The 23,662-nt window shown below is 46.0% G+C and overlaps 3 protein-coding genes across 3 annotated transcripts; all 3 read right to left on the reverse strand.

Moving 5' to 3' along the window:
• Positions 1-60: 60 nt before the first annotated feature.
• Positions 61-2,560, reverse strand: LOC136694089 (mucin-22-like). The gene is made up of 4 exons (XM_066667457.1): positions 2,068-2,560; positions 963-1,950; positions 293-377; positions 61-162 (listed from the first exon to the last, which is right to left on the reverse strand). Exons 1-4 carry the CDS (start codon positions 2,558-2,560, stop codon positions 61-63), a joined length of 1,668 nt encoding a protein of 555 aa, XP_066523554.1.
• Positions 2,561-3,438: 878 nt separating this feature from the next.
• Positions 3,439-6,223, reverse strand: LOC136694090 (uncharacterized). The gene is made up of 2 exons (XM_066667458.1): positions 5,336-6,223; positions 3,439-3,471 (listed from the first exon to the last, which is right to left on the reverse strand). Exons 1-2 carry the CDS (start codon positions 6,221-6,223, stop codon positions 3,439-3,441), a joined length of 921 nt encoding a protein of 306 aa, XP_066523555.1.
• Positions 6,224-21,927: 15,704 nt separating this feature from the next.
• Positions 21,928-23,611, reverse strand: LOC136694091 (spore coat protein SP65-like). The gene is made up of 2 exons (XM_066667459.1): positions 22,916-23,611; positions 21,928-21,987 (listed from the first exon to the last, which is right to left on the reverse strand). Exons 1-2 carry the CDS (start codon positions 23,609-23,611, stop codon positions 21,928-21,930), a joined length of 756 nt encoding a protein of 251 aa, XP_066523556.1.
• Positions 23,612-23,662: the final 51 nt, after the last annotated feature.

Below are 23,662 nucleotides of genomic sequence, written 5' to 3' on the forward strand. Positions count from 1 at the left end.
TGGATTGAGCTGTTGTAGTCAGTGTTGGTGTTGGTCGTACAGTGGATTCAGCTGTAGTAGTCAGTGTTGGTGCTGTTCCTGCAGTGGATCCAGCTGTAGTAATAAGTGCTTGTGTTCGTTTTGCAGTGGATTCAGCTTTAGTAGTAAGCAGTTGTGTTGTTTCTGCAAAGGAATCAGTTGTAGTAGTCAGTGCTGGCATTGCTCCTGCAGTTGATTCATTTGTAGAAGTCAGTTTTGGTGTTGTTCCTGCAGTGAATTCAGCTGTAGTAGCCAGTGTTGTTGTTGTTCGTACAGTGGAATCAGCTGTAGTAGTAAATGCTGGCATTGCTCCTACAGTGGAGTCAGCTGTAGTAGTCAGTGTTGGTGTTGATCCTGCTATGGATTCAGCTGTAGAAGCTAGTGTTGGTGTGGTTCGTACAGTGTAATCAGTTGTAGTAGTCAATGCTGGCATTGTTCCTGAAGTGGATTCATCTCTAGAAGTCAGTGTTGGTGTAGTTCCTGAAGTGGATTCAGCTGTAGTCATCAGTCTTGGTGTTGTTTCTACAGTGGATTCAGTTGTAGTAGTAAATGCTTCTTTTGGTCCTGCAGAGGATTCATCTGTAGTAGCCAGTGTTGGTGTTGTTTGTACAGTGGATTCAGCTGTAGTAGCCAGTCTTGGTGCTGTTCCTGCAGTGAATTCAACTGCTGTAGTCAATGCTGGTGTTGTTCCTACAGTGAATTCAGCTGTAGTAGCCAGTATTGGTGTTGTTCCTGCAGTGTATTCAGCTGTTGTAGTCAGTTCTGGTGCTGTTCCTGCAGTAGATTGAGCTGTAGTAGTAAGTACTTGTGTTGTTTTTGCAGTAAATTCAGCTTTAGCAGTAAGCGGTGGTGTTGTTCCTGCAATGGAATCAGCTGTAGTAATCAGTGCTTGCATTGCTCCTGCAGTGGAATCAACTCTGGTAGATAATGCTGTTGCAATTCCTGCAGTGGATCTAGCTGTAGTAGTAAGTAGTGGTGTTGTTCCTGCAGTGGATTCAGCTGTTGTAAACAGTGCTGGTGTTATTTCTGCAGTGGATTCAGCTGTAGTAGTCAGTGTTGGTGTGTTTTGTTCAATGGATTCAGCTGTAGAAGTCAGTGTTGGCATTGCTCCTGCAGTGGATTCTTCTGTAGTAGGCAGTGTTGGTGTTGTTCCTGTAGTGGATTCAGCTGTACTAGTCAGTGCTGGCATTGCTCCTGCAGTGGATTCAGCTGTAGTAGTCAATGCTGGAATTCCTCCTGCAGTGTATTCAGCTGTATTAGTGGGTAGTGGTGTTGTTCCTGCATTGGATTCAGCTGTAGTTGTCAATGCTAGTGTTATTTCCGCAGTGGATTCAGGTGTAGTAGTCACTGCTGGTGTTTTTCCTGCTGTGGATTTAGCTATAGTAATTAGGGCTGGCATTTCTCCTGCAGTGGATTCAGCTGTAGTAGTCAGCCCTGGCATTCCTCCTACAATGAATTCAGCTGTAGTAGTCAGTGGTGTTGTTGTTCCTGCAGTGGATTCAACTGTGGTGTCAAGTGCTTGTGTTGTTTCTGTCGTGGATTCAGCTGTAGTAGTCAGTGATGGTGTTGTTCCTGCAGTGGATTCAGCTGTAGTAGTCAGTGCTGGCATTGCTCCTGCAGTGGATTCAGCTGTAGTAGTGAGTGCTGGCATTGCTCTTGCAGTGGATTCAGCAGTAGTATTAAGTGTCCCTGTTGTTCCTGCAGTAGATTCAGCTGTAGCAGTCAGTGCTGGTATTCCTACTGCAGTGAATTGAGCTGTAGTAGTCAGTGCTGGCATTGCTCCTGCAGTGGATTCAGCTGTAGTATGCGTTGCTATTGTTGTTTCTGTTGTTCCTGCAGTGGATTCATCTGTAGTATTCAGTAATGGTGTTGTTCCTGCAGTGGATTCAGCTGTAGTTGTGAGTGCTGGCATTGCTCTTGCAGTGGATTCAGCTGTAGTAGTCAGTGCTGGCATTCCTAGTGCAGTGGATTCAGCTGTAGTATTCAGTGCTGGCATTCCTTCTGCAGTGGATCCAGCTGTAGTATGCGCTGCTGTTGTTGCTTCTGTACTGGAATCAGCTGTGGTAGTCAGTGCTGGTGTTATTTCTGCAGTGGATTCAGCTGTAGTAGTCAGTGTTGGTGTGTTTTGTTTAATGGATTCAGCTGTAGAAGTCAGTGTTGGCATTGCTCCTGCAGTGGATTCTTCTGTAGTAGGCAGTGTTGGTGTTGTTCCTGCAGTGGATTCAGCTGTACTAGTCAGTGCTGGCATTGCTCCTGCAGTGGATTCAGCTGTAGTAGTCAATGCTGGAATTCCTCCTGCAGTGTATTCAGCTGTATTAGTGGGTAGTGGTGTTGTTCCTGCATTGGATTCAGCTGTAGTTGTCAATGCTAGTGTTATTTCCGCAGTGGATTCAGGTGTAGTAGTCACTGCTGGTGTTTTTCCTGCTGTGGATTTAGCTATAGTAATTAGTGCTGGCATTGCTCCTGCAGTGGATTCAGCTGTAGTAGTCAGTGCTGGCATTCCTCCTTCAGTGGATTCAGCTGTAGTAGTCAGCCCTGGCATTCCTCCTACAATGAATTCAGCTGTAGTAGTCAGTGGTGTTGTTGTTCCTGCAGTGGATTCAACTGTGGTGTCAAGTGCTTGTGTTGTTTCTGTCGTGGATTCAGCTGTAGTAGTCAGTGATGGTGTTAATCCTGCAGTGGATTCAGCTGTAGTAGTCAGTGCTGGCATTGCTCCTGCAGTGGATTCAGCTGTAGTAGTGAGTGCTGGCATTGCTCTTGCAGTGGATTCAGCAGTAGTATTAAGTGTCCCTGTTGTTCCTGCAGTAGATTCAGCTGTAGCAGTCAGTGCTGGTATTCCTACTGCAGTGAATTGAGCTGTAGTAGTCAGTGCTGGCATTGCTCCTGCAGTGGATTCAGCTGTAGTATGCGTTGCTATTGTTGTTTCTGTTGTTCCTGCAGTGGATTCATCTGTAGTATTCAGTAATGGTGTTGTTCCTGCAGTGGATTCAGCTGTAGTTGTGAGTGCTGGCATTGCTCTTGCAGTGGATCCAGCTGTAGTATGCGCTGCTGTTGTTGCTTCTGTACTGGAATCAGCTGTGGTAGTCAGTGCTGATGTTGTTTCTGCGGTGGATTCAGCTGTAGTAGTGAGTGCTGGCATTGCTCTTGCAGTGGATTCAGCTTTTGTAATCAGTGCTGGCATTCCTAGTGCAATGGATTGAGCTGTAGTATTCAGTGCAGGCATTGTTTCTGCAGTGTATTCAGCTGTAGTATTCGGTGCTGTTGTTGTTTCTGCAGTGGATTCAGCTGTAGTAGTCAGTGCTGCCATTGCTCCTGCAGTGGATTGGGCTGTAGTAGTTAGTGCTGGCATTGCTCCTGCAGTGGATTCAGCTGTAGTATTAAGTGTTCCTCTTGTTCCTGCATTAGACTCAGCTGTAGTAGTCAGTGCCGGCATTCCTTCTGCAGTGGATTCAGCTGTCGTAATCGGAATTGGGGTTTTTCCAGAAGTGGATTCAGCTGTAGTAGTCAGTGCTGGCATTGCTCCTGCAGTGGATTCAGGTGTAGTAATCGGTACTGGGGTTGTTCCGGCAGTGGATTCATCTGTAGTAGTCAGTACTGGCATTCCTCCTGCAGTGGATTCAGCTGTAGTAATCAGTGCTGGCATTACTCTTGCAGTGGATTCAGCTGTAGTCTTAAGTGCTCGTGTTGTTCCTGCAGTGGATTCAGCTGTAGTATACGGTGCTGGTATTCCTCCTACAGTGGATTCATCTGTAGTAGTCACTGCTGGTGTTGTTCCTGCAGTGGATTCAGCTGTAGTAATCAATGCTGGTACTGCTTCTGTAGTGGATTCAGCTGTATTTTTAAGTGCTCGTGCTGTTTCTGCAGTGGATTCAGCTATAGTAGTCAGTGCTGACATTGTTCCTGCATTGGATTCAGCAATAGTAGTCAGTGCTGGAATTCCTCCTCCAGTGGATTCAGCTGTATTAGTTGATACTGGTGTTGTTCCTGCAGTGGATTCAGCTGTAGTTGTCAATGCTAGTGTTATTTCTGCAGTTGATTCAGATGTAGTATTCAGTGCTGGTGTTGTTCCTGCAGTGGATTCAGCTGTAGTAGTCATTGATGGCATTCCTCTTGCTGTAGATTCAGCTGTAGTAATCGGTACTGGGGTTGTTCCGGCAGTGGATTCAGCTGTAGTATTAAATGCTCGTGTTGTATCTGTGGTTGATTCAGCTGTAGTAGTCTGTGATGGCATTCCTCCTACAGTGGATTCAGCTGTAGTGGTCAGTGCTGGCATTGCTCCTGCAGTAGATTCAGCTGTAGTAATCATTCCTGGTGCTGTTTCTGCGGAGGATTCAGTTGTAGTAGTCAGTGCTGGCATTGCTCCTGCAGTGGATTCAGCTGTAGTAATCAGTACTGGGGTTATTCCGGCAGTGGATTCATCTGTAGTAGTCAGTTTTGGTGTTGTTCCTGCAGTAGATTCAGCTGTAGTAGTCACTGCTGGAATTCCTCCTTCAGTGGATTCAACTGTATTAGTTGATACTGGTGTTGTTCCTGCAGTGGATTCAGCTGTAGTTGTCAATGCTAGTGTTATTTCTGCAGTGGATTCAGCTGTAGTTGTCAATGCTAGTATTATTTCTGCAGTGGATTCAGGTGCAGCATTCAGTGCTGGTGTTGTTCCTGCAGTGGATTCAGCTGTATTATTAAGTGCTTGTGTTGTTTTTGTGGTGGATTCAGCTGTAGTAGTCATTGATGGCATTCCTCTTACAGTTGATTCAGCTGTTGATGTCAGTGATGGCATTGCTCCTACAGTGGATTCAGCTGCAGTAATCATTTCTAGTGTTGTTTCTGCAGTGGATTCAGCTGTAGTAGCCAGTGCTGGCATTGCTCCTGCAGTGTATTCAGCTGAAGTATTAAGTGTTCCTTTTGTTCCTGCAGTAGGTTCAGCTGTAGTAGTCAGTGCTAGCATTCCTCCTGCAGTGGATTCAGGTGTAGTAATTAGTACTGGTGTTGTTTCTGCAGTGGATTCAGCTGTAGTAGTCATTGATGGCATTCCTCTTGCTGTAGATTCAGCTGTAGTAATCGGTACTGGGGTTGTCCCGGCAGTGGATTCAGCTGTAGTATTAAATGCTCGTGTTGTATCTGTGATTGATTCAGCTGTAGTAGTCTGTGATGGCATTCCTCCTACAGTGGATTCAGCTGTAGTGGTCAGTGCTGGCATTGCTCCTGCAGTAGATTCAGCTGTAGTAATCATTCCTGGTGCTGTTTCTGCGGTGGATTCAGTTGTAGTAGTCAGTGCTGGCATTGCTCCTGCAGTGGATTCAGCTGTAGTAATCAGTACTGGAATTCCTCCTTCAGTGGATTTAACTGTATTAGTTGATACTGGTGTTGTTCCTGCAGTGGATTCAGCTGTAGTTGTCAATGCTAGTGTTATTTCTGCAGTGGATTCAGCTGTAGTTGTCAATGCTAGTATTATTTCTGCAGTGGATTCAGGTGCAGCATTCAGTGCTGGTGTTGTTCCTGCAGTGGATTCAGCTGTATGATTAAGTGCTTGTGTTGTTTTTGTGGTGGATTCAGCTGTAGTAGTCATTGATGGCATTCCTCTTACAGTTGATTCAGCTGTAGTTGTCAGTGATGGCATTGCTCCTACAGTGGATTCAGCTGTAGAGGTCAGTGCTGGCATTGCTCCTGCAGTAGATTCAGCTGCAGTAATCATTTCTGGTGTTGTTTCTGCAGTGGATTCAGCTGTAGTAGCCAGTGCTGGCATTGTTCCTGCAGTAGGTTCAGCTGTAGTAGTCAGTGCTGGCATTGCTCCTGCTGTGGATTCAGCTGTGGTTGTCAGTGCTGGCATTGCTCCTGCTGTGGATTCAGCTGTGGTTGTCAGTACTGTTGTTGTCCCTGCAGTGGATTCAGCTGTGGTAGTCGGTACTATTGTTGTCCCTGCAGTGGATTCAGCTGTGGTAGTCAGTGCTGGTATTGCTCCTGCAGTGGATTCAGCTGTAGTAGTAAGTACTGGCATTCCTCCTGCAGTGGATTCAGCTGTAGTAAGCAGTACTGGGGTTGTCCCTGCAGTAGATTCATCTGTAGTAGTCATTGTTGGTGTTGTTCCTGCAGTGGATTCAGCTGTAGCAGTCAGTGCTGGCATTCGTCCTGCAGTGGATTCAGCTGTAGTAGTCAGTGCTGGCATTGCTGCTGCAGTGGACTCTGCTGTAGTTGTAAGTGCTGGCATTCTTTCTGCAGTGGATTTAGCTGTAGTTGTCAGTGCTGGCGTTCCTCCTGCCATGGATTCAGCTGTAGTCTTAAGTGCTCGTGTTGTTCCTGCAATAAATTTAGCTATAGTAGACAGTGCTGGTATTGCTCCTACAGTGGATTCATCTGTAGTAGGCAGTGCTGGTGTTGTTCCGGCAGTGGATTCAGCTGTAGTATTCAGTGCTGGCATTGCTCCTGCAATGGATTCAGCTGTAGTAGTCAGTGTTGGAATTTCTCCTGCAATGGATTCAGCTGTAGTAGTCAGTGATGGCAATCCTGCTACAGTAGATTCAGTTGTAGTTTTCAGTGCTGGCATTGCTCCTGCAGTGGATTCAGCTGTAGTATGCAGTGTCGGCATTGCTTCTGCAGTGGAATCAGCTGTAGTAGTCAGTGCTGGCATTGCTGCTGCTGTGGATTCAGCTGTAGTTGTCAGTGCTGGCATTGCTCCTGCAGTTGAATCAGCTATAGTATTAAGTGCTCGTGTTGTTTCTGCAGTGGATTCAGCTGTGGTAATCAGTGCTGACATTTCTCCTGCAGTGGATTCAGCTGTAGTTGTTGGCATTCGTGTTGTTCCTGCAGTGGATTCAATTGTAGTTGTCAATGCTAGTGTTATTTCTGCAGTGGATTCAGGTGTAGTTGTCAGTGCCGGCATTGCTACTGCAATGGATTCAGCTGTTGTAATCTGTACTGGTGTTGTTCCTGCAGTGGAGTCACCTGTAGTTGTCAGTGTTGGTGTTCTTCCTGCAGCAGATTCAGCTGTAGTTGTAAGTGCTTGTGTTGTTCCTCCAGTAGAATCAGCTGTAGTAGTCAGTACTAGCATTCCTCCTGCAGTGGATTCAGCTGTAGTAGTCAGTGCTGACATTGCTCCTGCATTGGATTCAGATCTAGTAGTCAGTGCTGGCATTCCTCCTGCAGTGGATTCAGCTGTAGTAGTCAGTGCTGGTGTTGTTCCTGCAGTGGATTCAGTTGTAGCAGTCAGTGCTGGTGTTGCTCTTGCAGTGGATTCAGCTGTAGTAGTCAGTGCTGGGATTGTACCTGCAGTGGATTCAGCTGTAGTAATCAGTGCTAGCATTACGCCTGCAGTGGATTCAGCTGTAGTAGTCAGTGCTGGTATTGCTCCTGTAGTGGATTCAGCTTTAGTAAACACCACTGGTGTTGTTCCTGCAGTGTGTTCAGCTGAATAAGACAGTGGTGGTGTTATTCCTGCAGTGGATTCAGCTGTAGTATTAAGTGCTCCTATTGTTTTTGCGGTGGATTCAGCTGTAGTAGTCAGTGATGGCATTCCTCTTGCAGTGTACTCAGCTGTAGTTGTCAGTGCTGGCATTTCTCCTGCAGTAGGTTCAGCTGTAGTAACCGTTACTGTTGTTGTTCCTGCAGTGGAGTCATCTGTAGTAGTCAGTGTTGGTATTGTTCCTGCAGTGGATTCAGCTGTAGTAGTCAGTGCTGGCATTGCTCCTGCAGTTGATTCAGCTGTAGTAGTCAGTGCTGGCATTGCTCCTGCAGTGGATTCAGCTGTAGTAGGCCGCACTGTTGTTGTTTCTGCAGTGGATTCCGCTGTGGTAGTTGGTACTGTTTTTGTCCCTGCTGTGGTTTCATCTGTGGTAGTCAGTGCTGGCATTGCTTCTACAATGGAATCAGCTGTAGTATTAAGTGCTAGTGTTGTTTTTGCAGTGAACTCAGCTGTAGTAATCGGTGCTAGAATTGCTCCTGCAGTGGATTCAGCTGTAGTAGTCAGTTGTGGTGTTGTTCCTGCAGTGGATTCAGCTGTAGTAGTCAGCCCAGGCATTCCTCCTACAGTTGATTCAGCTGTAGTTTTCAGTGCTGTCATTGCTCCTGCAGTGAATTCAGCTGTAGTAGTCAGTGCTGGCATTGCTGATGCAGTGGATTCAGCTGTTGTATTAAGTGCTCGTGTTGTTTCTGAAGTGGATTCAGCTGTAGTATTCAGTGCTTGCATTGCTCCTACAGTGGATTCACCTGTACTAGTCAGTGTTGGTGTTGTTCCTGCAGTGGATTCAGATGTAGTAGTCAGTGCTGGCATTACTCCTGCCGTGGATTCAGCTGTTGTAGTCATTGCTGGCATTGCTCCTGCAGTGGATTCAGCTGTAGTAGTCAGTGCTGGCATTTCTCCTGCAGTGGATTCAGCTGTAGTAGTTGGTACTGGTGTTGTTCCTCCAGTGAATTCAGCTGTAGTAGTCACTGCTGGTTTTGTTCCTGCAGTGGATTCAGCTGTAGTAATCAGTGCTGCCATTGCTCCTGGAGTGGATTCAGCTATAGGAGTCAGTGCTGGCATTGCTTCTGCAGTGGATTCAGCTGTAGAATTAATTGCTTGTGTTGTTCCTACAGTGGATTCATTAGTAATATTAAGTGCTTGTGTTGTTCCTGCTGTAGATTCAGCTGTAGTAGTAAGTGCTGGCATTTCTCCTACAGTTGATTCAGCTGTAGTATTCAGTGCTGGCATTGCTCCTGCAGTGGATTCAGCTGTAGTAATCAGTACAGGTGTTGTTCCTGAAGTGGACTTATCTCTAGTCGTCAGTGTTGGTTTTGTTCCTGCAGTGGATTCAGCTGTAGTTGTCAATGCTAGTGCTATTTCTGCAGTGGAATCAGTGGTTATCATCAGTGCTGGTCTTGTTTCTTCAGTGGATTCAGATGTACTAGTCAGTGCTGGCATTGCTCCTGCAGTGGATTCAGCTGTAGTAGTCAGTAATGGCATTACTCCTGCAGTGGATTCAGCTGCTGTAGTCAGTTTTGGCTTTTCTCGTGCAGTAGATTCAGCTGTAGTAGTCAGTGCTGGTATTACTCCTGCAGTGAATTCAGCTGTATTCGTCAGTGCTGGCATTGGTACTGCAGTGGATTCAGCTGTAGTTGTCAATGCTAGTGCTATTTCTGCAGTAGATTCAGCTGTAGTAGTCAGTGTTGGTTTTGGTCCTGCAGTGGATTCAGCTGTTGTAGTCATTGCTGGCATTGCTCCTGCAGTGGATTCAGCTGTAGTAGTCAGTAATGGCATTACTCCTGCAATGGATTCAGCTGTAGTAGTTGGTACTGGTGTTGTTCCTGCAGTGTATTCAGCTGTATTAGTCACTGCTGGTTTTGTTCCTGCAGTGGATTCAGCTGTAGTAATCAGTGCTGGCATTGCTCCTGCAGTGGATTCAGCTGTAGTAATCAGTGCTGGCATTGCTCCTGCAGTGGATTCAGCTGTAGAATTAAGTGCTTGTGTTGTTCCTACAGTGGATTCATTAGTAATATTAAGTTCTTGAGTTGTTCCTGCTGTAGATTCTGCTGTAGTAGTAAGTGCTGGCATTTCTCCTACAATTGATTCAGCTGTAGTATTCAGTGCTGGCATTGGTCCTGCAGTGGATTCAGCTGTAGTAATCGGTACAGGTGTTGTTCTTGAAGTGGATTTATCTGTAGTAGTTGGTGTTGATGTTGTCACTGCAGTGACTTCAGCTGCGTTATTCACTGCTGGCATTGCTCCTGCAGTGGATTCAGCTGTAGTAATCAGTGCTGGCATTGCTCCTGCAGTGGATTCAACTGTATTTATCAGTGCTGGCATTGGTCCGGCAGTGGATTGAGCTGTAGATGTCAATGCTAGTTCTATTTCTGCAGTGGATTCAGCTGTTGTAGTCAGTTCTGGTTTTGTTCCTGCAGTGGATTCAGATGTAGTAGTCAGTGCTGGCTTTACTCCTGCAGTGAATTCAGCTGTAGTAGGCCATGCTGTTGTTGTTTCTGCAGTGGATTCAGTTGTGCTAGTCCGTGCTGGTGTTGTTTCAGCAGTGGATTCACCTGTAGTAGTCAGTGTTGGTTTTGGTCCTGCAGTGGATTCAGCTGTTGTAGTCACTGCTGGCATTGCTCCTGCAGTGGATTCAGCTGTAGTAGTCAGTAATGGCATTACTCCTGCAGTGGATTCAGCTGTAGTAGTTGGTACTGGTGTTGTTCCTGCAGTGTATTCAGCTGTAGTAGTCACTGCTGGTTTTGTTCCTGCAGTGGATTCAGCTGTAGTAATCAGTGCTGGCATTGCTCCTGCAGTGGATTCAGCTATAGTAGTCAGTGCTGGCATTGCTTCTGCAGTGGATTCAGCTGTAGAATTAAGTGCTTGTGTTGTTCCTACAGTGGATTCATTAGTAATATTAAGTGCTTTTGTTGTTTCTGCTGTAGATTCAGCTGTAGTATTCAGTGCTGGCATTGCTCCTGCAGTGGATTCAGCTGTAGTAATCGATACAGGTGTTGTTCCTGAAGTGAATTTATCTCTAGTAGTCAGTGTTGGTGTTGTTACTGCAGTGAGTTCAGCTGCGCTAGTCAGTGCTGGCATTGCTCCTGCAGTGGATTCAGCTGTAGTTGTCAATGCTAGTGCTATTTCTGCAGTGGATTCAGCTGTAGTAGTCAGTGTTGGTTTTGGTCCTGCAGTGGATTCAGATGTAGTAGTGAGTGCTGGAATTGCTCCTGTTGTGGATTCAGCTGTTGTAGTCATTGCTGGCATTGCTCCTGCAGTGGATTCAGCTGTAGTAGTCACTGCTGGTTTTGTTCCTGCAGTGGATTCAGGTGTATTGTTCAGTGCTGGTATTGTTCCTGCAGTGGATTCAGCTGTAGTAATCAGTGCTGGCATTGCTCCTGCAGTGGATTCAGCTGTAGTAATCAGTGCTGGCGTTGCTCCTGCAGTGGATTCAACTGTATTAATCAGTGCTGGCATTGGTCCTGCAGTGGATTGAGCTGTAGTAGTCAGTGCTAGTTCTATTTCTGCAGTTGATTCAGACGTAGTAGTCAGTGCTGGCTTTACTCCTGCGGTGGATTCAGCTGTAGTAGGCCGTGCTGTTGTTGTTTCTGCAGTGGATTCAACTGTATTAATCAGTGCTGGCATTGGTCCTGCAGTGGATTGAGCTGTAGTAGTCAATGCTAGTTCTATTTCTGCAGTGTATTCAGTTGTAGCATTAAGTGCTTGTGTTGTTCCTGTTGTTGATTCAGCTGTGGTAGTAAGTGTTGGCATTCCTCCTACAGTTGATTCAGCTGTAGTATTCATTGCTGGAATTGCGTCTGCAGTGGATTCAGCTGTAGTAATCGGTACAGGTGTTGTTCCTGAGGTGGATTTATCTGTAGTAGTCAGTGTTGGTGTTGTTACTGCAGTGAGTTTAGCTGCGTTAGTCAGTGCTGGTTTTGTTCCTGCAGTGGATTCAGCTGTAGTAATCAGTGCTGGCATTGCTCCTGCAGTGGATTCAGCTGTAGTAGTTGGTACTGGTGTTTTTCCTGCAGTGGATTCAGCTGTAGTTGTCAATGCTAGTACTATTTCTGCAGTAGATTCAGCTGTAGTAGTAAGTGCTGGCATTTCTCCTACAATTGATTCAGCTGTAGTATTCAGTGCTGGCATTGCTCCTGCAGTGGATTCAGCTGTAGTAATCGGTACAGGTGTTGTTCCTGAGGTGGATTTATCTGTAGTAGTTAGTGTTGGTGTTGTTACTGCAGTGAGTTCAGCTGCGTTAGTCAATGCTGGCATTGCTCCTGCAGTGGATTCAGCTGTATTAGTCAGTGCTGGTTTTGTTCCTGCAGTGGATTCAGCTGTAGTAATCAGTGCTGGCATTGCTCCTGCAGTGGATTCAGCTGTAGAATTAATTGCTTGTGTTGTTCCTACAGTGGATTCATTAGTAATATTAAGTGCTTGTGTTGTTCCTGCTGTAGATTCAGCTGTAGTAGTAAGTGCTCCTATTGTTTTTGCGGTGGATTCAGCTGTAGTAGTCAGTGATGGCATTCCTCTTGCAGTGTACTCAGCTGTAGTTGTCAGTGCTGGCATTTCTCCTGCAGTAGGTTCAGCTGTAGTAACCGTTACTGTTGTTGTTCCTGCAGTGGAGTCATCTGTAGTAGTCAGTGTTGGTATTGTTCCTGCAGTGGATTCAGCTGTAGTAGTCAGTGCTGGCATTGCTCCTGCAGTTGATTCAGCTGTAGTAGTCAGTGCTGGCATTGCTCCTGCAGTGGATTCAGCTGTAGTAGGCCGCACTGTTGTTGTTTCTGCAGTGGATTCTGCTGTGGTAGTTGGTACTGTTTTTGTCCCTGCTGTGGTTTCATCTGTGGTAGTCAGTGCTGGCATTGCTTCTACAATGGATTCAGCTGTAGTATTAAGTGCTAGTGTTGTTTTTGCAGTGAACTCAGCTGTAGTAATCGGTGCTAGAATTGCTCCTGCAGTGGATTCAGCTGTAGTAGTCAGTGGTGGTGTTGTTCCTGCAGTGTATTCAGCTGTAGTAGTCAGCCCAGGCATTCCTCCTACAGTTGATTCAGCTGTAGTTTTCAGTGCTGTCATTGCTCCTGCAGTGAATTCAGCTGTAGTAGTCAGTGCTGGCATTGCTGATGCAGTGGATTCAGCTGTTGTATTAAGTGCTCGTGTTGTTTCTGAAGTGGATTCAGCTGTAGTATTCAGTGCTTGCATTGCTCCTACAGTGGATTCACCTGTACTAGTCAGTGTTGGTGTTGTTCCTGCAGTGGATTCAGATGTAGTAGTCAGTGCTGGCATTACTCCTGCCGTGGATTCAGCTGTTGTAGTCATTGCTGGCATTGCTCCTGCAGTGGATTCAGCTGTAGTAGTCAGTGCTGGCATTTCTCCTGCAGTGGATTCAGCTGTAGTAGTTGGTACTGGTGTTGTTCCTCCAGTGAATTCAGCTGTAGTAGTCACTGCTGGTTTTGTTCCTGCAGTGGATTCAGCTGTAGTAATCAGTGCTGCCATTGCTCCTGGAGTGGATTCAGCTATAGGAGTCAGTGCTGGCATTGCTTCTGCAGTGGATTCAGCTGTAGAATTAATTGCTTGTGTTGTTCCTACAGTGGATTCATTAGTAATATTAAGTGCTTGTGTTGTTCCTGCTGTAGATTCAGCTGTAGTAGTAAGTGCTGGCATTTCTCCTACAGTTGATTCAGCTGTAGTATTCAGTGCTGGCATTGCTCCTGCAGTGGATTCAGCTGTAGTAATCAGTACAGGTGTTGTTCCTGAAGTGGAGTTATCTCTAGTCGTCAGTGTTGGTTTTGTTCCTGCAGTGGATTCAGCTGTAGTTGTCAATGCTAGTGCTATTTCTGCAGTGGAATCAGTGGTTATCATCAGTGCTGGTCTTGTTTCTTCAGTGGATTCAGATGTACTAGTCAGTGCTGGCATTGCTCCTGCAGTGGATTCAGCTGTAGTAGTCAGTAATGGCATTACTCCTGCAGTGGATTCAGCTGCTGTAGTCAGTGCTGGCTTTTCTCGTGCAGTAGATTCAGCTGTAGTAGTCAGTGCTGGTATTACTCCTGCAGTGAATTCAGCTGTATTCGTCAGTGCTGGCATTGGTACTGCAGTGGATTCAGCTGTAGTTGTCAATGCTAGTGCTATTTCTGCAGTAGATTCAGCTGTAGTAGTCAGTGTTGGTTTTGGTCCTGCAGTGGATTCAGCTGTTGTAGTCATTGCTGGCATTGCTCCTGCAGTGGATTCAGCTGTAGTAGTCAGTAATGGCATTACTCCTGCAATGGATTCAGCTGTAGTAGTTGGTACTGGTGTTGTTCCTGCAGTGTATTCAGCTGTATTAGTCACTGCTGGTTTTGTTCCTGCAGTGGATTCAGCTGTAGTAATCAGTGCTGGCATTGCTCCTGCAGTGGATTCAGCTGTAGTAATCAGTGCTGGCATTGCTCCTGCAGTGGATTCAGCTGTAGAATTAAGTGCTTGTGTTGTTCCTACAGTGGATTCATTAGTAATATTAAGTTCTTGAGTTGTTCCTGCTGTAGATTCTGCTGTAGTAGTAAGTGCTGGCATTTCTCCTACAATTGATTCAGCTGTAGTATTCAGTGCTGGCATTGGTCCTGCAGTGGATTCAGCTGTAGTAATCGGTACAGGTGTTGTTCTTGAAGTGGATTTATCTGTAGTAGTTGGTGTTGATGTTGTCACTGCAGTGACTTCAGCTGCGTTATTCACTGCTGGCATTGCTCCTGCAGTGGATTCAGCTGTAGTAATCAGTGCTGGCATTGCTCCTGCAGTGGATTCAACTGTATTTATCAGTGCTGGCATTGGTCCGGCAGTGGATTGAGCTGTAGATGTCAATGCTAGTTCTATTTCTGCAGTGGATTCAGCTGTTTTAGTCAGTTCTGGTTTTGTTCCTGCAGTGGATTCAGATGTAGTAGTCAGTGCTGGCTTTACTCCTGCAGTGAATTCAGCTGTAGTAGGCCATGCTGTTGTTGTTTCTGCAGTGGATTCAGTTGTGCTAGTCCGTGCTGGTGTTGTTTCAGCAGTGGATTCACCTGTAGTAGTCAGTGTTGGTTTTGGTCCTGCAGTGGATTCAGCTGTTGTAGTCACTGCTGGCATTGCTCCTGCAGTGGATTCAGCTGTAGTAGTCAGTGCTGGCATTGCTTCTGCAGTGGATTCAGCTGTAGAATTAAGTGCTTGTGTTGTTCCTACAGTGGATTCATTAGTAATATTAAGTGCTTGTGTTGTTTCTGCTGTAGATTCAGCTGTAGTAGTCAGTGTTGGTTTTGCTCCTGCAGTGGATTCAGCTGTTGTAGTCAGTAATGGCATTACTCCTGCAGTGGATTCAGCTGTAGTAGTTGGTACTGGTGTTGTTCCTGCAGTGTATTCAGCTGTAGTAGTCACTGCTGGTTTTGTTCCTGCAGTGGATTCAGCTGTAGTAATCAGTGCTGGCATTGCTCCTGCAGTGGATTCAGCTATAGTAGTCAGTGCTGGCATTGCTTCTGCAGTGGATTCAGCTGTAGAATTAAGTGCTTGTGTTGTTCCTACAGTGGATTCATTAGTAATATTAAGTGCTTTTGTTGTTTCTGCTGTAGATTCAGCTGTAGTATTCAGTGCTGGCATTGCTCCTGCAGTGGATTCAGCTGTAGTAATCGATACAGGTGTTGTTCCTGAAGTGAATTTATCTCTAGTAGTCAGTGTTGGTGTTGTTACTGCAGTGAGTTCAGCTGCGCTAGTCAGTGCTGGCATTGCTCCTGCAGTGGATTCAGCTGTAGTTGTCAATGCTAGTGCTATTTCTGCAGTGGATTCAGCTGTAGTAGTCAGTGTTGGTTTTGGTCCTGCAGTGGATTCAGATGTAGTAGTGAGTGCTGGAATTGCTCCTGTTGTGGATTCAGCTGTTGTAGTCATTGCTGGCATTGCTCCTGCAGTGGATTCAGCTGTAGTAGTCACTGCTGGTTTTGTTCCTGCAGTGGATTCAGGTGTATTGTTCAGTGCTGGTATTGTTCCTGCAGTGGATTCAGCTGTAGTAATCAGTGCTGGCATTGCTCCTGCAGTGGATTCAGCTGTAGTAATCAGTGCTGGCGTTGCTCCTGCAGTGGATTCAACTGTATTAATCAGTGCTGGCATTGGTCCTGCAGTGGATTGAGCTGTAGTAGTCAGTGCTAGTTCTATTTCTGCAGTGGATTCAGACGTAGTAGTCAGTGCTGGCTTTACTCCTGCGGTGGATTCAGCTGTAGTAGGCCGTGCTGTTGTTGTTTCTGCAGTGGATTCAACTGTATTAATCAGTGCTGGCATTGGTCCTGCAGTGGATTGAGCTGTAGTAGTCAATGCTAGTTCTATTTCTGCAGTGTATTCAGTTGTAGCATTAAGTGCTTGTGTTGTTCCTGTTGTTGATTCAGCTGTGGTAGTAAGTGTTGGCATTCCTCCTACAGTTGATTCAGCTGTAGTATTCATTGCTGGAATTGCGTCTGCAGTGGATTCAGCTGTAGTAATCGGTACAGGTGTTGTTCCTGAGGTGGATTTATCTGTAGTAGTCAGTGTTGGTGTTGTTACTGCAGTGAGTTCAGCTGCGTTAGTCAATGCTGGCATTGCTCCTGCAGTGGATTCAGCTGTATTAGTCAGTGCTGGTTTTGTTCCTGCAGTGGATTCAGCTGTAGTAATCAGTGCTGGCATTGCTCCTGCAGTAGACTCAGCTGTAGTAGTTGGTACTGGTGTTTTTCCTGCAGTGGATTCAGCTGTAGTTGTAAATGCTAGTGCTACTTCTGCAGTGGATTCAGTTGTAGTAGTATGTTCTGGTTTTGTTCCTGCAGTGGATTCAGCTGTAGTAATCAGTGCTGGCATTGCTCCTGCAGTGGATTCAGCTGTAGTAGTTGGTACTGGTGTTTTTCCTGCAGTGGATTCAGCTGTAGTTGTCAATGCTAGTACTATTTCTGCAGTGGATTCAGCTGTAGTAATCAATGCTGGCTTTGGTCTGGCAGTGGTTTCAGCTGTAGTAATCAGTGCTGGCATTGCTCCTGCAGTGGATTCAGCTGAATTAGTCAGTGCTGGCATTGCTCCTGCAGTGGATTCAGCTATAGTAGTCAGTGCTGTCATTACTCCTGCGGTGGATTCAGGTGTAGTAGGCCGTGCTGTTGTTGTTTCTGCAGGGGATTCAGTTGTGGCAGTCCGTACTGGTGTTGTTTCAGCAGTGGAATCACCTGTAGTAGTCAGTGCTGGCATTGCTTCTGCAGTGGATTCAGTTGAAGTATTAAGTGCTTGTGTTGTTCCTGTTGATGATTCAGCTGTAGTAGTCAGTGCTGGTTTTGTTCCTGCAGTGGATTCAGCTGTAGTAGTCAGTGCTGGTATTTTTCCTGCAGTGGATTCAGCTGTAGTTGTCAATGCTAGTGCTATTTGTGCAGTGGATTCAGCTGTAGTAGTCAGTGCTGGTTTTGGTCCGGCAGTGGATTCAGCTGTATTAGTCAGTGCTGGCATTGCTCCTGCAGTGGATTCAGCTGTAGTAGGCTGTGCTGTTGTTGTTTTAGCAGTGGATTCTGCTGTGGTAGTCGGTACTGTTGTTGTCCCTGCAGTGGATTCAGCTGTAGTAGTCAGTGCTGGCTTTGCTTCTGCAGTAGATTCAGCTGTATTATTAAGTGCTCGTGTTGTTCCTGCAGTGGATTCATCTTTAGTAGTCAGTGCTGGAATTCCTCCTACAGTTGATTCAGCTGTAGTTATCGGTTCAGGTGTTGTTCCTGAGGTGGATTTATCTGTAGTAGTCAGTGTTGGTGTTGTTACGGCAGTGAGTTCAGCTGCGTTAGTCAATGCTGGCATTGCTCCTGCAGTGGATTCAGCTGTATTAGTCAGTGCTGGCATTGGTCCTGCAGTGGGTTCAGCTGTAGTTGTCAATGCTAGTGCTATTTCTGCAGTGGATTCAGCTGTAGTGGTCAATGCTGGTTTTGTTCCTGCAGTGGATTCAGCTGTAGTAGTCAGTGCTGGTTTTGTTCCTTCAGTGGATTCAGCTGTAGTAGCCAGTGCTGGCATTGGTCCTGCAGTGGATTCAGTTGTAGTTGTCAGTGCTGGTTTTGTTCCTGCAGTGGATTCAGCTGTAGTATTCAGTGCTGGTTTTGTTCCTGCAGTGGATTCAGCTGTAGTAGTTGGTACTGGTGTTTTTCCTGCAGTGGATTCAGCTGTAGTTGTCAATGCTAATGCTATTTCTGCAGTGGATTCAGCTGTAGATGTCAGTGCTGGTTTTGGTCCGGCAGTGGTTTCAGCTATAGTAATCAGTGCTGGCATTGCTCCTGCAGTGGATTCAGCTATAGTAGTCAGTGCTGTCATTACTCCTGCGGTGGATTCAGCTGTAGTAGGCCGTGCTGTTGTTGTTTCTGCAGGGGATTCAGTTGTGGTAGTCCGTGCTGGTGTTGTTTCAGCAGTGGAATCACCTGTAGTAGTCAGTGCTGGCATTGCTTCTGCAGTGGATTCAGTTGAAGTATTAAGTGCTTGTGTTGTTCCTGTTGTTGATTCAGCTGTAGTAGTCAGTGCTGGTTTTGTTCCTGCAGTGGCTTCAGCTGTAGTAGTCAGTGCTGGTTTTGTTCCTGCAGTGGATTCAGCTGTAGTAACCAGTGCTGGCATTGCTCCTGCAGTGGATTCAGCTGTAGTAGTTGGTACTGGTGTTTTTCCTGCAGTGGATTCAGCTGTAGTAGGCTGTGCTGTTGTTGTTTCAGCAGTGGGTTCTGCTGTGGTAGTCGGTACTGTTGTTGTCCCTGCAGTGGATTCAGCTGTAGTAGTCAGTGCTAGCATTGCTTCTGCAGTAGATTCGGCTGTATTATTAAGTGCTAGTGTTGTTCCTGCAGTGGATTCATCTTTAGTATTAAGTGCTTGTGTGGTTACTGCTGTAGATTCAGCTGTAGTAGTCAGTGCTGGAATTCCTTCTACAGTTGATTCAGCTGTAGTATTCAGTGCTTGCATTGCTCCTCCAGTGGATTCAGCTGTAGTAATCAGTACAGGTGTTGTTCCTGAGGTGGATTCATCTGTAGTAGTCAGTGTTGGTGTTGTTACTGCAGTGAGTTCAGCTGCGTTAGTCAATGCTGGCATTGCTCCTCCAGTGGATTCAGCTGTATTTGTCAGTGCTGGCATTGGTCCTGCAGGGGGTTCAGCTGTAGTTGTCAATGCTAGTGCTATTTCTGCAGTGGATTCAGCTGTAGTGGTCAGTGCTGGTTTTGTTCCTGCAGTGGATTCAGCTGTAGTATTCAGTGCTGGTTTTGTTCCTGCAGTGGATTCAGCTGTAGTATTTGGTACTGGTGTTTTTCCTGCAGTGGATTCAGCTGTAGTTGTCAATGCTAGTGCTTTTTCTGCAGTGGATTCAGCTGTAGATGTCACTGCTGGTTTTGGTCCGGCAGTGGTTTCAGCTATAGTAATCAGTGCTGGCATTGCTCCTGCAGTGGATTCAGCTGTAGTATTAAGTGCTCGTGTTGTTTCTGAAGTGGATTCATCTGTTGTAGTCAGTGCTTGCATTGCTCCAAGAGTGGATTCACCTGTAGTAGTCAGTGATGGTATTGTTCCTGCAGTGGATTCAGCTGTAGATGTCAATGCTAGTGCTATTTCTGCAGTGGCTTCAGCTGTAGTAGTCAGTGCTGGTTTTGGTCCGGCAGTGGATTCAGGTGTATTAGTCAGTGCTGGCATTGCTCCTGCAGTGGATTCAGCTATAGTAGTCAGTGCTTTCATTACTCCTGCGGTGCATTCAGCTGTAGTAGGCCGTGCTGTTGCTGTTTCTGCAGTGGATTCAGTTGTGGTAGTCCGTGCTGGTGTTGTTTCAGCAGTGGATTCACCTGTAGTAGTCAGTGCTGGCATTGCTTCTGCAGTGGATTCATCTGTAGTATTAAGTGCTTGTGTTGTTCCTGTTGTTGATTCAGCTGTAGTAATAAGTGCTGGCATTCCTTCTACAGTTGATTCAGCTGTAGTGTTCAGTGCTGGCATTGCTCCTGCAGTGGATTCAGCTGTAGTAACCAGTACAGGTGTTGTTCCTGAGGTGGATTTATCTGTAGTAATCAGTGTTGGTGTTGTTACTGCATTGAGTTCAGCTGCGTTAGTCAATGCTGGCATTGCTCCTCCAGTGGATTCACCTGTATTTGTCAGTGCTGGCATTGGTCCTGCAGGGGGTTCAGCTGTAGTTGTCAATGCTAGTGCTATTTCTGCAGTGGATTCAGCTGTAGTGGTCAATGCTGGTTTTGTTCCTGCAGTGGATTCAGCTGTAGTAGTCAGTGCTGGTTTTGTTTCTGCAGTGGATTCAGCTGTAGTAGTTGGTACTGGCATTGGTCCTGCAGGGGGTTCAGCTGTAGTTGTCAATGCTAGTGCTATTTCTGCAGTGGATTCAGCTGTAGTGGTCAATGCTGGTTTTGTTCCTGCAGTGGATTCAGCTGTAGTATTCAGTGCTGGTTTTGTTCCTGAAGTGGATTCAGCTGTAGTATTTGGTACTGGTGTTTTTCCTGCAGTGGATTCAGCTGTAGTTGTCAATGCTAGTGCTATTTCTGCAGTGGATTCAGCTGTAGATGTCACTGCTGGTTTTGGTCCGGCAGTGGTTTCAGCTATAGTAATCAGTGCTGGCATTGCTCCTGCAGTGGATTCAGCTATAGTAGTCAGTGCTGTCATTACTCCTGCGGTGGATTCAGCTGTAGTATTAAGTGCTTGTGTTGTTCCTGTTGTTGATTCAGCTGTAGTAGTAAGTGCTTGCATTCCTCCTACAGTTGATTCAGCTGTAGTGTTCAGTGCTGGCATTGCTCCTGCAGTGGATTCAGCTGTAGTAACCAGTACAGGTGTTGTTCCTGAGGTGGATTTATCTGTAGTAATCAGTGTTGGTGTTGTTACTGCAGTGAGTTCAGCTGCGTTAGTCAATGCTGGCATTGCTCCTTCAGTGGATTCAGCTGTATTAGTCAGTGCTGGCATTGGTCCTGCAGTGGGTTCAGCTGTAGTTGTCAATGCTAGTGCTATTTCTGCAGTGGATTCAGCTGTAGTGGTCAATGCTGGTTTTGTTCCTGCAGTGGATTCAGCTGTAGTATTCAGTGCTGGTTTTGTTCCTGCAGTGGATTCAGCTGTAGTAGTTGGTACTGGTGTTTTTCCTGCAGTGGATTCAGCTGTAGTTGTCAATGCTAGTGCTATTTCTGCAGTGGATTCAGCTGTAGATGTCAGTGCTGGTTTTGGTCCGGCAGTGGTTTCAGCTATAGTAATCGGTGCTGGCATTGCTCGTGTTGTTTCTGAAGTAGATTCATTTGTTGTAGTCAGTCCTTGCATTGCTCCTACAGTGGATTCAGCTGTAGTAATCAGTGTTGGTGTTGTTCCTGCAGTGGATTCAGCTGTAGATGTCAGTGATGCTGTTGTTTCTGCACTAGATTCAGCTGTATTTGTCAGTGTTAGTGTTATTTCTGCAGTGGATTCAGCTGCAATATTAAGTGCTTGTGTTGTTCTTGGTGTAGATTCAGCTGTAGTAGCTGGCATTGGTGTTGTTCCTGAGGTGGATTTATCTGTAGTAGTCAGTGTTGTTGTAGTTACTGCAGTGAGTTCAACTGCGTTATTCAGTGCTGGCATTGATCTTGCAGTGGATTCAGCTGTAGTAATCAGTACTGGCATTGCTCCTGCAGTGGACTCAGCTGTATTAGTCAGTGCTTGCATTGTTCCTGCAGTGGGTTCAGCTGTAGATGTCAATGCTAGTGTTATTTCTCCAGTGGATTCAGCTGTAGTAGTCAGTGCTGGTTTTGTTCCTGCAGTGGATTCAGCTGTAGTAGTCAGTGCTGGTTTTGTTCTTGCAGTGAATTCAGCTGTAGTAATCAGTGCTGGCATTGCTCCTGCAGTGGATTCAGCTGTATTAGTCAGTGCTGGCATTGCTCCTGCAGTGGATTCAGCTGTAGTAGTTGGTGCTGGTGTTGTTCCTGCAGTGGATTCAGCTGTAGATGTCAATGCTAGTGCTATTTCTGCAGTGGATTCAGCTGTAGTAGTCAGTGCTGGTGTTGTTCCTACAGTGGATTCCCCTGTAGTAGTCAGTGTTGGTGTTGTTCCTGCAGTGGATTCAACTCTAGTTGTCAGTGGTGATGTTGTTCCTGCAGTGGATTCATCTGTAGTATTAAGTGTTTGTGTTGTTCCTGCTGTAGATTCAGCTGTAGCAGTAAATGCTGGCATTCCTCCTACAGTTGATTCAGCTGTAGTATTCAGTGCTGGCATTGCTCCTGCAGTGGATTCAGCTGTAGTAGTTGGTACTGGTGTTGTTTCTGAGGAGGATTTATCTGTAGTAGTCAGTGTTGGTGTTGTTACTGCAGTGAGTTCAGCTGCATTAGTCAGTGCTGGCATTGCTCTTGCAGTGGATTCAGCTGTAGTAATCAGTGCTGGCATTGCTCCTGTTGTGGATTCAGCTGTAGTTGTCAATGCTAGTGTTATTTCTGCAGTGGATTCAGCTGTAGTAATCAGTGCTGGTTTTGTTCCTGCAGTGGATTCAGCTGTAGTAATGAGTGCTGGCATTGGTCCTGCAGTGGATTCAGCTTTTGTTGTCAGCGCTGGCATTGCTCCCGCAGTGGATTCAGCTGTAGTAGTTTGTACTGGTGTTGTTCCTGCAGTGGATTCAGCTGTAGATGTCAATGCTAGTGTTATTTCTGCAGTGGATTCAGCTGTAGTAGTCAGTGCTGGTTTTGTTCTTGCAGTGGATTCAGCTGTAGTAATTAGTGCTGGCATTGCTCCTGCAGTGGATTCTGTTGTTGTTTTCAGTGCTGGCATTGCTCCTGCAGTGGATTCACCTGTAGTAGTCAGTGTTGGTGTTGTTCCTGGAGTGGATTCAACTGTAGTAGCCATTGCTGGTCTTGTTGCTGCAATAGATTCAGCTGTAGTTGTCAATGCTTGTGCTGTTTCTGTAGTGGATTCAGCTGTACTAATCAGTGCTAGCATTGCTCCTACAGTGGATTCAGCTTTAGTATTAAGTGTTTGTGTTTTTCCTGCTGTGGATTCAGCTGTCGTAATTGGTACAGGTTTTAATCCTGAGGTGGATTTATCTGTAGTAGTCAGTCTTGGTGTTGTTAGTGCAGTGAGTTCAGTTGCGTTAGTCAGTGCTGGCATTGCTCCTGCAATGGATTCAGCTGTAGTAATCAGTGCTGGCATTGTTCCTGCAGTGGATTCAGCTGTATTAGTTAGTGCTGGCATTGGTCCTGCAGTGGATTTAGCTGTAATTGTCAATGCTAGTGGTGTATCTGCAGTGGATTCAGCTGTAGTAGTCAGTGCTGGTTTTGTTCCTGCAGTGGATTCAGATGTAGTAGTCAGTGCTGGTTTTGTTCTTGCAGTGGATTCAACTGTAGTAATCAGTGCTTGCATTGGTCCTAAAGTGGATTCACCTGTAGTAGTCAGTGTTGGCGTTGTTCCTTCAGTGGATTCAGCTGTAGTAGTCAGTGGTTGTGTTGTTCCTGCAGTGGATTCATCGGTAGTATTAAGTGCTTGTGTTGTTCCTGCTGTAGATTCAGCTGTAGCAGTAAATGTTGGCATTCCTCCTACAGTAGATTCAGCTGTAGTATTCAGTGCTGGCATTGCTCCTGCAGTGGATTCATCTGTAGTAGTTGGTACTGGTGTTGTTTCTGAGGAGGATTTATCTGTAGTAGTCAGTGTTGGTGTTGTTACTGCAGTGAGTTCAGCTGCATTAGTCAGTGCTGGCATTGCTCTTGCAGTGGATTCAGCTGTAGTAATCAGTGCTGGCATTGCTCCTGTTGTGGATTCAGCTGTAGTTGTCAATGCTAGTGTTATTTCTGCAGTGGATTCAGCTGTAGTAATCAGTGCTGGTTTTGTTCCTGCAGTGGATTCAGCTGTAGTAGGCAGTGCTGGTTTTGTTCCTGCAGTGGATTCAGCTGTAGTAATGAGTGCTGGCATTGGTCCTGCAGTGGATTCAGCTGTTGTAGTCAGCGCTGGCATTGCTCCCGCAGTGGATTCAGCTGTAGTAGTTGGTACTGGTGTTGTTCCTGCAGTGGATTCAGCTGTAGATGTCAATGCTAGTGCTATTTCTGCAGTGGATTCAGCTGTAGTAGTCAGTGCTGGTTTTGTTCTAGCAGTGGATTCAGCTGTAGTAATTAGTGCTGGCATTGCTCCTGCAGTGGATTCTGTTGTTGTTTTCAGTGCTGGCATTGCTCCTGCAGTGGATTCACCTGTAGTAGTCAGTGTTGGTGTTGTTCCTGGAGTGGATTCAACTGTAGTAGCCATTGCTGGTCTTGTTGCTGCAATAGATTCAGCTGTAGTTGTCAATGCTTGTGC

This window comes from Hoplias malabaricus, chromosome 4 (genome assembly GCF_029633855.1).
Source record: "Hoplias malabaricus isolate fHopMal1 chromosome 4, fHopMal1.hap1, whole genome shotgun sequence".
Taxonomy (NCBI): domain Eukaryota; kingdom Metazoa; phylum Chordata; class Actinopteri; order Characiformes; family Erythrinidae; genus Hoplias; species Hoplias malabaricus.

Excerpts from the sequence above, each read along its gene's own strand:
- LOC136694089 (XM_066667457.1), bottom strand. The coding sequence starts at position 2,560 with ATGCCAGGGCTGACTACTACAGCTGAATCCACTGAAGGAGGAATGCCA. Across the intron at positions 1,951-2,067 it reads GACTACCACAGCTGATTCCA|CTGAATCCACTGCAAGAGCA; the intron begins GTACAGAAGCAA and ends TGACTACTACAG. Across the intron at positions 378-962 it reads ACTACAGCTAGATCCACTGC|AGCAGGATCAACACCAACAC; the intron begins AGGAATTGCAAC and ends AGCTGAATCCAT.
- LOC136694090 (XM_066667458.1), bottom strand. The coding sequence starts at position 6,223 with ATGCCAGCACTTACAACTACAGCAGAGTCCACTGCAGCAGCAATGCCA. Across the intron at positions 3,472-5,335 it reads CCACTGAAGGAGGAATTCCA|CTGAATCCACTGCAGAAGGA; the intron begins GTACTGATTACT and ends CGATTACGACAG.
- LOC136694091 (XM_066667459.1), bottom strand. The coding sequence starts at position 23,611 with ATGGCTACTACAGTTGAATCCACTCCAGGAACAACACCAACACTGACT. Across the intron at positions 21,988-22,915 it reads ATACTACAGCTGAATCTACT|GAACAACACCAGTACAAACT; the intron begins GTAGGAGGAATG and ends AATCCACTGCAG.